The sequence below is a fragment of the Siphateles boraxobius genome, unplaced genomic scaffold (assembly GCF_051911475.1).
Source record: "Siphateles boraxobius isolate OS27281-9 unplaced genomic scaffold, OSU_SipBor_1 65, whole genome shotgun sequence".
In the NCBI taxonomy this organism is placed as follows: Eukaryota; Metazoa; Chordata; class Actinopteri; order Cypriniformes; family Leuciscidae; genus Siphateles; species Siphateles boraxobius.
Window position 1 is genome coordinate 10981797 of NW_027509192.1, and position 14567 is coordinate 10996363.

Genomic DNA, 14567 nt, shown 5'->3' on the forward strand with positions numbered 1-14567 from the left:
ACATTCATGTACTTTTATTGTATAATTATTTTATAAATAAAATTATATTAAAGGACATTTTTGAAGCTTGTTTTCAAAATGTGCAATATCTTTTATTTTTCTTTTATATATATATATATATATATATTTTTTTTTATAGTTAAAAAGTCATGGTTTCAAATCATTAAAGACTTTGTGTTGTCTCATATATGACCTTTCTGGTTTTTGTCTTGAATTTGACTTCATGTGATCCTGTGCTAAACTCCAACTCAGAATATGACACTGGATGTCTATATCAAATATCCTAATTGTCTTATCAAAACTACCATAGCAGAACATTATATTATTCATATGCTTTTGTTACTGGTGGTGTTTCTTAATGAAAACATCTTACAGTTAAATGAGGCCAATTGACTTGCATTGCAAGGCAATAACTGCTGCATAAAGTGTTCGGTTATAGAATTGAACTGAACGATCTTGGCATGAGAATGAAGGCTGATAGCATCGTGTGGTGCGCTGGTGGAGTCCAGCATCGGTCCCCTGATGATAGACTCCCTTTTCACTCCATCACTTTTCTGACAGCCTGTAAAGGATAGCTTTTGAATTTCAGATCAGCGCAGCCAGCAAGTCTCCATCTCCGCGATGCATGGTTGGCAGCTCTTTCATCCCTAAAACGCATGCACTAGAGTATACAGGAGATCCTGGGGAGAGAGAGGAGAGGTTGAAGATGAATCAGACATTTCACTGTCAGCGGGGCTATTTAAACAGACAGGGAGGGCGTATCATCTATCACAAGTTGCGGCGCTTAACACTGCTAAGCTGCAGCACTTAGAGGCGTTTTAGAACAATGCGAGCAAATCTGAAGCTTATCGGAGCGGTGTGGCTTCGTGACCATTAGCAAAGTGTTGACTTGTATTCTTGCCGTGTTAATGATGTCATAATGGCTCATCCTTGAGTGAACCCGTCTCACATTCGGTGTGTTTAATTGTGTTTTCCTCTGAATTATCTCAATGGTCGTACACTATAATGAGCACGTTAGCAAGCACACCAATTTACTGGTAACTCACAAAAAATTCAAGTTACGACAGTAAAGGGTACAATATTCTGCATTGGAGATTGCAACGTTTGAACGTTTCTATTTGATCGGGTCTTGAAGCCATCATGACCAGAAAGCTCTATATAAATAGCGCCCTGACCAAACAATGGCAGCTTCAGTCGATCATAGGCATGCAGGAAATATGGCAGGGCAATGCAGCATCTCGTTCCCTTTTCAGGGAACCATGGTCAACCAACTTTCTTAACCTGAGACGATCCCTTTTAAAATTCTCTCAGTATTTACTCACCCTCATGTTGTTCCAACCCCGTAAGACCTTTGTTCATCTTCGGAACACGAATTAAATCTGAGAGCTGGATCACTCCTCCATAGGCTTCTTCAGGGATAGAAACTTGCCAGCCCCGAAAAGTCATTAAAGACATCGTTAAAATAGTCGAAGTCACTACTGTGGCACAATCTTAAGTTTATCAAGCGATGAGAATACTTTTTGTGCGCAAAAACAAACAAAAATAGCGACTTTATTTCAACTATTCATTTCCTTCTCTGTTGGCCTCTAGTCAGTTAACGTAGTGTGATTGCATAGAGCTACGTCACACGTAAGCTCACTATTGGCCGACGCTGGTCATGTGGGTGATGCGTGTGACGTACAACAACAGAAGCTTACGCTGTTACACTAGTGAACTTACTCGAGGCCTAGAGAGAAGGAAATTAATAGTTGAAACAAAGTTGTTATTTTTGTTTGTTTTTGCACACAAAAAGTATTCTCGTCGTTTGATAAACTTACGATTGAGCCACTGTAGCCACTTGGACTATTTTAACAATGTCTTTAATGACTTTTTGGGGCTGGCAAGTTTCAATCTCTTAGAAGCCTATGGAGGAATGATCCAGCTCTCAGATTTAATCAAAAATATCTTAATTCGTGTTCCGAAGATGAACGAATGTCTTACGGGGTTGGAACAACATGAGGGGTGAGTAAATACTGACAGAACTAACCCTTTAAGTGAACTTGTGCTGTCATAGACAGCAACGCTATGGGAATGATAATACCCGCTCCGTTGTACTGACAAGTGCCTGTCAAGACATAAGCACCTGGCATCACACACATATTGTAGGGATACCCCTGACAATATGGTTTTTGAAGCCACCATACTCCTATTCATGAGCTCTGACAGCCATAGGTGAACGGATAGCCTTGACTATCCACTTGCTCATTCTTTGCTTGGATGCTGGGGTCCCTTTTCTAGGCGACCCAAAACACACAAACAATTGATCAGTCTTATGCCACAGGGCAGCTCTGTGAACGTAAACATCCAATACCCAATAACTGGGTATAACAAATTTTGTTACTTCCGAAAGGGGGGAGGACAAAAGACCTGAAAAACTATAGATTGTGCCACATTAGTGGGGACACACCCTGGTCTAGGGTGTAAAAAGGCTTTCACCATACCAAGTGCAAAGCGGCAGAAATACGACATCTATGGATTTCTCCCTAATGATTCCCCACCCAAAGGTGCATGGTAAGCAGCTATGGACGACACGTATCCTTCAGAGTGGAGGGCGATAACCCTGCAGAGAACTAATCCTGCAGGAGCTCCAGAACAGTACAAACCAGCTGTAAACTGGTTCCATCTGGCAATTTCCGCTCCATAAAGTGAAAACTTTCCACTTCAAGGCATATAGTTTCCGTGTTGAGGGAGCTCTAGGGTGAAGTATGGTCTCAACAATCTCAGTTGAGAGACCAGACAGTTGGATTCCACAACCCCATGTGGCAGTTAAAGGGTTGAGCCCTCTGGCTGAGACAGAAGGTCCCTCCAGAATCTGCCATGGAGAGCTGCCGAGAAGGGACACCAGGTCATAGAACCATACTCGGGATGGCCAGAATGGGGCTACTAACAATAGACGGACTTGTCCTGGCGGAATCTTCAGAACTACCGGAAGCAAAGCGAACAGGGAAAGGCTTACAGACGCAGCCTCGGGCATGTCTGCACCATAGGATCCAGTCCCAGCGGAGCTGGAAACATGAGGGAGAACCAAAGCGGACAGTGTGTTGTTTCTTGATACGCAGATAGGCCCACTCCGCCTGGCAGTACTCCCTCCAGATCGACTCAACAGGCTTAGCAGGGTAATAGCAGTACACTTAAAAAAAGACTGAACAAGTATGGCATGTTTGTATGGGTTGTCAGAAGAAAACTTCTTCTTCACAGCTTAAGTTTGCAAAGTTGCATCTGAACAAGCCACAAGACTTCTGGAACAATGTCCTTTGGACAGATGAGACCAAAGTGGAGATGTTTGGCCATAATGCACAGTGCCACATTTAGTGAACACCAAACATTCGCTTGCATATGGATGCGCTGGAATCTGCAGTAAAAGTGCAGTCACATTTACTGTTGCTCTGTGAAATATAGCTGGTGAAATGCAGTAATTTCAGTAGGGAGCAAATTTGGGAGTTTAGCATGAGGGCAAAAAGTTCCCCATGAAGATTTTGCTTATGTTAAGGTTGCTCATGCAAATTCACCGCACTGACCAACAGAAAGCTGCTTAGCTAGAAAGTGACTTCTGTGTGAGCTGTGCTTCATACATTGCTATGCTACTGATAATGGATCTTTTTGCCAACAAAATTTTGCTGAAATATCGCTAATGTGACACACCTTAAGGGGCAGATTTACTAAACAGGGCAAATTAGCACGGAGCACAATTCCAAAACAGCGCCGATGGCAGCGAAAAAGTTCTGCGCGACTTCTGACGACGCGCAAATTAAAGAACACAGACGCAGTCAGATCCTTTCCATAATGACCAGTGCAATCTTCCAGATTGCGTCTGGTTTAAGACATGATTTTTTGGGGGGGTAAATAATGGCGGAAACACCAGTACATTGACAAGCGAAAACATTAGTAAATCACCTTGCGTGATTCAAATAAATACTCTCCTCCCATAAATTTGGCGCTTGAAAGCGAAATTCCTACAAATGCTTATGCAATAAGGTCAGCCACAAAAATATCTTTTCAGCGCTAATTTTTCACTGCGTGTCTTTTGTAAATCCTGACAGTAGTTTTTTAACTCCTAAAGAGGATTTGCGCTGACGCAAGCTGTTAGTAAATCTGACCCTAAGGGCGCTTAACCACACAGCCAGATATACACACTACATACAATAAGTCAACAAAACGGAAGTTAAGGTGTACACATGCCAGGTGAGGTAATGGGCAAAAATCTAACGGTGTCAACCAGTTTATGCTGAAGGCGTTTATGACTTTACTCTGATAAAGGAAAATAGATTAACATGTTTACAAGACCAAACGCATTGTTGGCTTATGCATAATCAGGTAAAGAATATGCATGTAAACACACTGAATGATGGTTTACTCTGACTCACGGGACATAGAGGGGAAAAAGGGTGGCGGAGGATAGGAGGCTACGGAAAACAGTGGCCGTGTTGGGTTTGGTCATAAAGGGTCATAAAGCCATGGCAGGGCCGAATGAATAAGTGAGGAGAGATTAAAGGAGGGCCGCCCACAGTCTGCATTCAGTCACTGCAGAACCAGACTTTGCTCCTGGCATGCTAATTAGCCTCCATGAATGGCTCTATGGACGCCTCTCTCCGGGATCTATCAGAGCCCAGTCATTACGGCCTATTTGGGGCTGAAGTTGGAAATGAATGGTGAAGCTTTTTTCTTCCAGCTTTGGAGTAGAGCTCACCTCTAGGGCACCGTTGAGAAAGAGAGAGAGGCTGGGTGTTGTAAGACATGACAGGAAGAGAAGATAACTTTTTTTTAAAAAGGGAAAGGCAGTGCACTGATTCTGTTTCACATTTGAACCTGCCATTAGATATTAGTCAGAGATGACCACTAGAAGGTTCTTAACACAAATGTAGCAAAATGTTGTCATTACATTTACATTACATTATCTGAACTAGAATATCTACTGAGCTAAATTTGCAAATATTTTTTATAAATATTTGACATGAGAGCACACATTACTTTTTTTTATCTACAGATGGCCTGACACATTATTTTGACAGCAAGGAAAAACACATATTTGTGTGAAAATGGAAGCAAGAAATCCAAAATGATTCCTCTGTACATAAATGTCTGTTTTTTTCAGTTCCGTAACCCATTTTGTCCCACGTCTCGAGAATCAGAGAGTTTATTTTGAAGGATACATTATTCAATTCAGAGCAACTTTGATAATGAGGAGTTTCCACCCACATCACCGCTCTCATTTTCTGTGAGTTGCGCTCACATCATATTCTATGATGATGTAATCATGAAGTATCTGTCCTGTCATATCAACGATTCCACTTTATTCAGAGCTTCAGTCTTTGAAGAGAGAAAAAGCAGACGTTTACCTATTAGAACAGACACCAGAGCAATGCCTTCTGATTTTTGTATGCTGATATTTGATTTAGCAGAAAAAGAGAAGCAAGAGCAAGAGAGTGAAAAATGATGTGTGGAGAAGAGGAAAACGGATAGAAAGGGGAAAAAATCAAATCACTTCTTGAAAATGTTCCAATAATCACTAAAGCGCTCCAGCAACTGAGTTGGCCTAAAATAGATTGAATTGAAAGTTCTCTTGGTATTTTATAACGAGAGTAGCTTGCAACAAGGGTCGTCTGGAGAACTTTCCTTCACATTCTTTTGTTTATTTTGGCAGTTCTGACAAACCTGCAATATTTTCTTCTCAGTTTCTTTCAAATGTAGACTGAAATATTGGGTGTAATAAAAGGTGATGGGCTTCGCATCCTGATGAATCGATGATGGGCTGAGAGAGGAGAGGAAAGCCTCTGAAAATGATGGCTTCTTTTCTCTAGCACCCGGGGCAAGCGGATTTTCAGCTGTGCTCATAAATGTGAAAAAAGAAGCAGGCTGTATTTTTTTATTTATGTGTTGGAAACAGATATGCAAACCAAACCAATCCAGCCTGGATGTGGTTTTACATTCAGTACCTCTGCACTGACACTGTGTCTGTGGCGGTGGATACACCATCCATCATTGTTTGTGTTGGAGCTCATGCATGTTTGGTCAGATGAACCATTTCACACACTGTAGATCAAACTTCAGCTGCATACATATACAGACACACAGGTAATTTTACACGCCAATAATTCCACGGGCTGCCATATCTAGTCAAGAAGACGCTATAATCCATCATGTGCTACAGACATACACCCTCATATGTCACTCACAGCTACACTAGATCACAGTTGCCCTAAGAATACATACTACTAATGACTGCAATACTCAGACACACTTCTCTGATTGAACGCTTCTTTCTGTAGTGAGCGTGATTGTCTCTATCTGCAGCCGTATCACAAGGAATCACATTTTCTTGGATCTTTTCAGATAAAATTGCTTGAAGTGATATGAAACGTACTGTAACTTTCTCAAACCTTCCCAGTCAAGAAAGAGAAATTATTCTGATTATTTTATTGTTTTTATTTTATTAAAGGAACAATACCTTTAACAATATCCTTGATTATTTCAGTGTAATCTTAACATTATTGTGGCTTATTTTAATATGAACTGCAACTTGCAGAACTCAAACCCAGTCAAGTAACAATCTTTTTTTCTTATTTTATTTATTACCTTATTTTATTTCATTACTGGCTGTGGATTATGAACATTAGTGTACATTTAACAACATCCCTGATTATTTTTCGTTGATCTTAACAGTTTAGCATATTTTAGTGCAAATTATTTTGTGCATCTTTCACATTATTATTATTCAAGCGTTGCAAAGAGGCTGTCAATGAAACAGTTAAACAGTGTTTTTTATTTTTTATTAATACGTTTTTTGGGGGATCAAACCCATGCTGTACCAGTCAGCTGCAGTAACACTAAGAGAGAGCAGTAGACACTAGAAATGGTAGTGTAAAGCTAAAATTGAACTGTTTCTGGTGAAATTTTGTTTTTACTTACATTACCTCAAGGCAAATAAATATTATTATTTTATTTATATATTTATATTAATAAGATAAATATATATTTATCTTATATTATAATAATATTGTTCTTATATTCTTATTCTATTCTAGATATTTTTATATTTTTATTATTATACATTAATAGTATTAATGATAGTTGTTATTTTTTATTACTACTAAGATTTAATTAAAAATTACCATATTACTATACATTTTTGCCCTCAGTTCCTGTCATGCTAGTAAACCTTTTTTTGCATTATTTAATTATTATTATTAATCTATACTTTTGTAATATTAATTATTATTATTATTAATAATACTAATTTTATTTAAGGGTTGAAAGAAATAATGTGGAATTGCTTGCTGGATGTGTGGTAAATTAATATAATATAATAATAAAAAAATAATAATCAGATTCCTCAAAGAGATACCTTGTCCATGGCATGCATACTCTTTATTATCAGCGGTAGTGTTTAGATGTATGTGTTTTTTGTCTCGCAGGTAATGTGAAAGCCATTCTGGCAATTGTGACAGACTGCCTGTTAAAAGCTTGGCAAAGGATAACCTAACTGTATACATAGACATTGCTTTGTAAGAGGGTTGGGGTGTTGATGCATCCTGTCGCTGAATTAATCATCATCTAACATAAGCGATCTCTCAAGAGGTTGTACGCTGCTTTCTTAGCCATCTGTCTGGACTTACAGTGGGCTTTGTGGGAGATCTGCAGCCCACCCTGATGCATCAAGCTTTTTTCCGCTGACACGTCACTGCTAGGACATGATTCACTGTTGCAAGTCCATATCCAACATATTGCACTGGCTTGATGAGGCCGTGTATATAGATTCCTGTTTATGCAGGTGCAGGATAATAGAGGAACATTGAACAATGGCTGCAGTGTGCAGCTTCAGCAGAACTTGGTTCCCATCAGTCTGCTAACAAGGGTGATGCCTCAGTCTACAATATTAGTAGGGAAACTAACAGCTCAGCACCGTAAAAATCCATTTATTCTGTCAAAGCTGTGGGCTACTTCCAAATACAGAGCGTTGTGGTGTGCTGTTATATGGGAGACGCTGGTTTGGATCTGGCTTGCGTTGCGCCATGATTCTGTTTCTCTCTCTTTTGTGCTTATTTTTTGGCCTGTTAAAATGGCTATAATATATATTTTTTATGGCTAAAACGTTTTTAATGATGGGAAAATTACTGCAATTTTTTAACATCACTACTTCAGTCGTTCCTGACCGTTTGTGCTGTAATTATGAGATTAATTCATGCGGCATGCTGAGGAGAGCTGTACTATTACTTTTCGTAGTGATCAGGCATGCAAATTTCACCCAGTAGATGATAGACCGAGCACAAAAAACCCCCCATGAACTTGCATTGAAGAAGGGATCTGAGTAGGGCTGCACAAATTGGGGGGAAAAAACCCTGTGATGATTGTGGGATTTTAAATGTGATTTACAAGAAAAAGAAAAAGAGCTTCAGGTTTGCTGTGCTCATAGGGTTGCACTATTTGGCCAAACATTTTGAGATATATATTAACGTGACTATTGTAAATATAAATATTAGCAGTAAATAATAAATAAATCAAATAAATATTACAATTAATATTATAATAATTACTCATACTTATTATTGCTAAAATTAAAAATAAGAAATATGACTAATTGCAATATTTGTAATCTGTATTTGTAATCTGTGAAATATTTAAGAAAAATTAAATAATCATTTAATTTTACAATACAACTTTGGAAGATGGTTGGTGCATGTCGTGTTCCCAAATGCACATTATAAGCGACCCAGACTGAGTTCATGTGGAGCAGCATTTACTGTGAACTGAGCCGCTCGGAGACACTGAAAAAACAAATCACGAGCTGCTCGCTTGAAAACACCGAAACATGTCTCGCATATATTTATTTAATTACATCGCAGCCTATGTCACACTCATATCAAGATTTCAGTTTTTTTTTGATTAATCATGCAGCCCTAGACCTGAGCTATAGTTAGGGACTGGAATTACAGATATGGGTTAGTAACCACCTAGCAACCATCTTGAACACCTTAGCAACCTCAAATAAATGTGCTAAAACTACTCAGAACATATTAGCAACACCCTGGCAACCAGCCACAGCATTCAAGCATTGTGGCGGAGAGTTTGGCACCACTGAGGTTTTCTTTAAAATATTTGATTGTCATCCTGGTGTTACTGAAAGATCAGCTAACATTTATCTAAACTCTTTGTCCTTCATTCAGGTCAGCTGGTGGCAGGTACATGTGAAATCATGACTTTGGACAGGGACAGCAGTCAGCCAAGGAGGACCATCGCCCGGCAGACGGCCAGGTGTGCCTGCAGGAAGGGCCAGATTGCCGGCACTACCAGAGCCAGTCCAGCATGTGTGGAAGGTAAGAATGAGGAGAGGCTGAGGTGGGATTCATCCAGGCTTTTGGTGCCACTGCCTCTAAGCCCACCAGAGCAGCCATAGCTGGGGCTTTCAGATTCCAGAGTGATCCATGAGATTACACTGCTCAGTGAGTGTGGCTGAAGTGTCAGTCACAGGATTTGGAATGTTGCTGCAGGTTTCATCAGTGCCTGAGGTCACGTGTGGCGAATGTGTTACGAGGTGACGGACGCTGGGGAAATTTAGACTTGTGAGATTAGCTCCGAGATGCCGCGTGTTATTTAAATAGCAAACTTTTTCAAACACAAGTGAATCTTGACTACATGTTGTCATATGAACAAACTTGAGTTTCCAAAAATCTTTAAATACACAAAGCTGCAATAGGATTCAAACATAACTGAAAGTAATTAAGTAAATGAGTCAAATGTTAATCAATGTAATGGATTCAGTGAATACAAACCAGTAAGTAACTACTTGAGTGACTCTATTCATTAAATGAACTGGCTCATTTGAGTCAATTATTCATGAACCAGAATTTCAAGCCTCGTTCAGACTGTCAGTCCAAATCGTATTTTTTGTGCATATTTGATTGAAATCTGATCAGATTTAGCCTGTGTGAATGGAAAAAAAAATCACATGCTACACGAGCTACATTCATATGTGGTTTGAAATCCTTATTAAACATGCTGAAAGTCGCTGCAGAAACAAGGTGATGTTGTTTTAAAGCGCCTGAAGTCCGGTGCTATTTGAATGGTTTATTAAATTTACTGTCTCATTACAAATCATTCATTCTCAAATTAGACTATGTTAGTTGCACTGTACATTATTTTTTACAGTACCAAACTTTTGCAAACACAAATGACAAGTGAATGAAAATTGTATGTTTAACTACCGTTTGCCATATGAACAAACTTAACTTTCCCAAAAGGAGAGCTTCTCTCGCTTGTGGAGATGTAATACTGGCTCTTTAATTTCACCACATTTATTTCAGCTTGTTGCTGAAGCTTTTTTAATGTGATTCAACTGAATTTGTCCACTTGAAGCAAATGGCACCACTTAATCGAGAGCTTTTTAAATGATACTTTTCACTTGTACTGTACATTTGTTGCATTTCCTTTTTCCTCAAATTAGTTTTAGCCTTGCATGGACTGCTTTTCAGCGTGACCTGCACTTATCTTCATGTGGTCGTATGTCTTCTTGCCTTCAGTTGTTGCTATGACACCCGAGTAATTTCAAGACATATTTCGTAAGGTAGGAGTTTCTTCGTGGCCAGATGAAAGTAGGTGTTCTTGAGTAATTGCTTTTGAAAGACACAGTCCTCCGTGTTTCTACGACCTTACATCACCTGTAGTGGGCTACACCACATGCCAATCAGTAATCATGGCTGAAAAAATGTCGTAGAAATGCAGAAGCATGATAAAATAGCACAGAATCCAGGAAACGATAAAGAATGAAAAAATAAAAAATGAGTGTAAACAGAACAATGCAAGTAGAAAAAAAATGTTGTGGATGTCGTGTTTCAGTAATTCCTCATTGGCGTTATTGAAAATTGTCTTATGGCTTACAAATTGACAATAAAAATCAGTCACTCTACGTTGGCCTTTTCTAACAAGATAGCCGGATACAATTTCTCCATCGGTGCGAGCAGAGGTCTTGAGGCTTTGGCCTTTCAAAAATGCAGTTATATCATAACAACCGATGGATTCTGATCTTCAGATATAAATTCAAGCCTTAAAAAGAAAATCTCAGTGTATCCAATTGACAATTTACCCCCTGCATGTTTTTCTTGAACAACGCAGCTCCCTCAATATTTCCTCAGTTCGTTTGCTGTTTAACTATTTACCCCACTCGCTTTTAATTTTGTGTAATTTGGCTCTCTGAGTGTCTGCAGCTATTAAAGAATTATTGATTTCTTCATTCGTTTTGTTTCTTTAGAAAAAAAGCTCTGCTAAATATAGCCCGATCTCTTCAAATGAGGCAAATAGGCTGTTTTATCTTGTTCGGTGCCCCATGGCTATATCTGATAAAAGGCAGGCAATCAGACAGGTTTTGATACTGAGAAAGAATAGCCGTCACGTCTGCCATTATGTATTAGAACTAAGACCGCCAGCTTTAGCTGCATGACAGCAGGTGCTGAGTAAACAAGCCCTGCTGATGGGAGGTGAGCAGACTTTTGTATTTAGCACATTGAAGACCAGTAAAACAAGATGACACTAGATCACATGTGACTCAGTGGTTGTGCATGGCAAAGAAGGAAAAATCTAAAACTAAAAATCTAGTTTAAAATGCATGAAATGCCAAGTTCTTGATTCAATACCATTTTTAAGAAATCTATCAATTTAATGACTCTGGTAGCACTTTATTTTTTTCAATGTCCTTGATACATGTTCTTACTGTAGTAATAACAGAAAATTATGAATAATTACATGCAACTAACCAAACCCTTTTCCTAACCCTAACACTATAGTAAGTACATGGTGTTAATTAATATTACTTAGTATTTAAAAATTTAATTACACTGTAACAATGACACCTTAAAATAACCGGAAACGCTTCATTTTACAGTACGTTAACTTATGTGTACTTACAGTTTACTTACCTAAGAAAGTACCAGGTAATAACGCTTAATTTTACTGTGCGTTAACTTACGTGTACTTACAGTGTACTTACTTAAGAAAGTACTGGGTAATATAAGGTAAGTACATGGGTTAAGGTTAGGTTTAGGGGTAGGTTCAGGGTTAGTACCTAGTTATTACCCAGTTATTGTAATTACTATAATAAGTACATAGTATGTACATGGGGAACAGGACTGTAAAATGAAGCGTTACCAAATAACATTAGTTTTTCGGGAGTTGCACTATATAACATTTTACAATCTGAAGTATTCTTTAAATATAATATACAGTTCTAAAATTTGGAATCAGTAAAATTGTTTAAAACATTTATACTTTTACTTGCTTTATACCATGCTTTAAATTGATCAAAAGTGACAGTAAAGATATTTCTAATGCTGCATTTCTAGAAATATGTCTACAAAATATGTCATACAAATGCTGTTCTTTTGAAATTAATCAAAGAATCCTAAAAATCACAGTGTCCACAAAAATATTAACTATATGAAATGTTTTTTGAGCAAAAAAATCAGCATATTAGCATGATTTCTGAAGGATCATGTGACACTGAAGACTGGAGTAATGATGCTGAAAATTCAGCTTTGCATCACAGGAATAATAATACAAATACATTTTATAATTTTAAACTTCTTTTAAAAACTTTTTTTTGGTAATATATAGTCAAAACTTGTATTCAGTGTAACAGTGGTGTTCAATATAAAATTAAGGACACAGACTAAACCATGGAAAAAACAACATTCTTTGGCATGAAACCAGGCTGGAATTATGTTTAATTCATGTTCGTAGCATAATTAAATTTTCACTTGTACAAGTACACTGACAGGTCAGTTCTAACTGCAAACCGCCTCCATGTAATATGAATAACAAGAAAAGCAGAGCCGAAAACACATTTGCTCTCCTGAATCTGTTAAGATGTCTTGGGTAATGACATCGACATGACAATTAAAATGAATTTATCATCAAACCAAAAGGAAATTAAACCGTCATGAAGTTTTCATGTAGAACAGAATCAAAGTGGCCTGGAAAGTCTGGCATCAATATCAAATCAGACTGAAAAAGCTAAACAAGAGGCGGCTGCAGCATGTTGGGACTCAGAGGGACTGCGGATTCTGCCTGGAAGCGGGAGCGAAGTGACAGCAACAGAACCCAATTCCCTCAGCTGGTGCTAGCGAGGAGGTGAGAGCCGACAGCTGGAATATGCCCCGAAAACGATGCGGAAAGTCAGGGGAAGGAGAGCATTTTAACAATTAGACAAGGTGATCGTCAGCCAGGTGTCAGGATAATCAAGTCCCGCTCACAGAGCTCCTGCACGAATTCCATATCTTTGACTCCTCAATCGAATTCGGAATGTCAGTCCAAGGATTAGTGATGTTTCCCTAGTCACACAGCCTAGATGGATGTGATAGGTCAGGGCTGACCCCAGGCAGCCAATTCAAAGCATCTGCCTCATATCGCTGGTACTATGCGGCAGCATTACAAATTGGATATCGGCTCCCCAAAACATCCGGGAGTGGCTAGGGAAGTTCCACGCCATCAATCAAGATACCTAAGTCAAGATGGAGCTCGTTTCATCTGGAAAAATCACAAAAGCTGGAATTGCCATTTACATTCGTTACATTTTAATATGGGTTGCAGTTGCTGGCATGGCTTTATATTTTAAAAGGACACATAAGGACACAAAATATATTGTTATTTGGCTCACCCACTAAATAAATACAGACTTGACATAAGTGGTCCCACTAGAAACTAATTATATAATGCATCCTCTGTGTTTCCACAATGCTCTAAAAATTAGCATGCCCTATGATGAAGTGTATGCAGGTGTGCCCATGATAACACAGATTACACAGACTCTCCGCCTTGACTCCTCATATATTATTTTACACAAACATCCTCTCACAAAAATACCTTAATTTTGCTTTCTAGAATCAATTAAGTGAGAACCAGCAGTGTGCACATATCTGTGTATTTGGTGATTAATCCAAGAGTATTATTCTATTTCATTATCAAAGCAAGTTTTATGATAGTGTAATAAAATGAGAATAAATCTACAGTGCATATATATATATTTATAGAACATATAAATATAAAATTACTACAAAAATTTTCAATTATACAATAAATTTTATTTTTAAAACATTAAAATGCTATATTAACAAATAATAAATAGCGCGTGTACACATTCAATTATAAATCAAATATTTGAATGTTACCATTAAACAATCAAATTATGTTTATATTTTATAACAAAGAAACTGTTGCAAATTTGTATATATATATATATATATATTTTTTTTTTTACCATAACAACATAATTGTCTGGAATTTCATTATGGCAAATAAATAAATAAATATTAGATTATACAATGGATTTAATTTTTAAAACATTAAAATGTTGTATATTAGTAAATACTAAATATTGTGTGTATACATTTGATTATAAATAGTATGTATTAAGATTATCACTAAACAATCAAATTATGTTTAATGTTGTAATTGTAATTTTTAATAATGGTTCTACGATCTGCTTAGGCTTACGATGCTTTTGGGAAACGCAGCCCTGACTGATCCAGTGAGTTCATTCAAAA

At 37.9% G+C, this 14567-nt stretch overlaps 1 protein-coding gene across 2 annotated transcripts in view; it reads left to right on the top strand.

The window, feature by feature from the left end:
* Window positions 1-14567, top strand: part of tafa5b (TAFA chemokine like family member 5b) — a 56526-nt gene that overhangs the window by 25514 nt on the left and 16445 nt on the right. For both annotated transcript variants that reach the window (XM_077210939.1, XM_077210940.1), the window contains exon 2: window positions 9201-9350. In XM_077210939.1, coding sequence (XP_077067054.1) covers window positions 9201-9350 — 150 coding nt within the window. The remainder of the gene's footprint in view (window positions 1-9200; window positions 9351-14567) is intronic.